The 812-nt window shown below is 70.9% G+C and overlaps 1 protein-coding gene across 1 annotated transcript in view; it reads right to left on the bottom strand.

Annotated features, from left to right (window-relative positions):
* NEUROD2 (neuronal differentiation 2) overlaps positions 1-592 on the bottom strand; it is a 2800-nt gene extending 2208 nt beyond the window's left edge. The window contains 1 exon segment of the mRNA XM_010843130.1: positions 6-592. Within this exon segment, the coding sequence (XP_010841432.1) occupies positions 6-592 (587 nt within the window).
* Between the last annotated feature and the right edge of the window lie 220 nt (positions 593-812).

The raw sequence follows: 812 nt of genomic DNA, 5'->3' as shown, positions 1-812 counted from the left end.
GCGACAGGCCCTTGCACAGCGTCTGCACGTAGGACACCAGATCGGGCCGCTTGCCCGAGCGCAGGATCTCTGAGAGCGCCCAGATGTAGTTCTTGGCGAGGCGCAGCGTCTCGATCTTGGACAACTTCTGGGTCTTGGAGTAGCAGGGCACCACCTTCCGCAGGTTGTCCAGCGCGGCGTTCAGGTCGTGCATGCGGTTGCGCTCCCGCGCGTTCGCCTTCTGCCGCCGCAGCTTGGAGCGCTCCAGGCGCGCCTTGGTCATCTTGCGCTTCTTGGGCCCGCGCTTCTTGGGCCGCTCGCCCTCAGCCTCGTCCAGCCCTTCCTCTTCCTCCTCTTCCTCCTCCTCCTCGCCCCCCAGCTCGCCTTCCTCCTTGACCTCGGCCAGCGCGGCCTCCGGCACCTCGTCGGAACGGAGAGGGACGGGCTTGGCGGCCCGGGCGGGCCCCGGAGCCCCGGGCCCCGGCTGAGGCGGAGGTGGAGGTGGTGCGTCGCCCTTGTCGCTCCTCGGCTCGTCGTCGTCGCCGTCGCCCCAGCTGGCGAACTTGGGCACGTCCGAGAGGAGACCGGGCTCGCTGAACAGGCGGGTCAGCATGGTGCCTGAGGACGCCCGGCGGGCGGGAAGGGGAGACAGAGAACACAGAGTTAGGGGCGCGCTGGGTTCATGCCGCGCCCCCTCCACCCGCCTCCACCCCCGAGTCCAGTGCGGGTTCCTGCCCGGGGGGCCCTGGATGCCCTCTTCCTCCGCCTGCCCCACCCCGAGCCTGCCCAGCCCTTCCCCGGCCCCGCGCCCGGGATCTCGGCCCAGGCCCTTT

Source organism: Bison bison, unplaced genomic scaffold, assembly GCF_000754665.1.
Source record: "Bison bison bison isolate TAMUID 2011002044 unplaced genomic scaffold, Bison_UMD1.0 scf7180017864180, whole genome shotgun sequence".
In the NCBI taxonomy this organism is placed as follows: Eukaryota; Metazoa; Chordata; class Mammalia; order Artiodactyla; family Bovidae; genus Bison; species Bison bison.
Note: the sequence above shows the minus strand (reverse complement) of the source record. Positions and strands in the feature narration are given on the sequence as shown.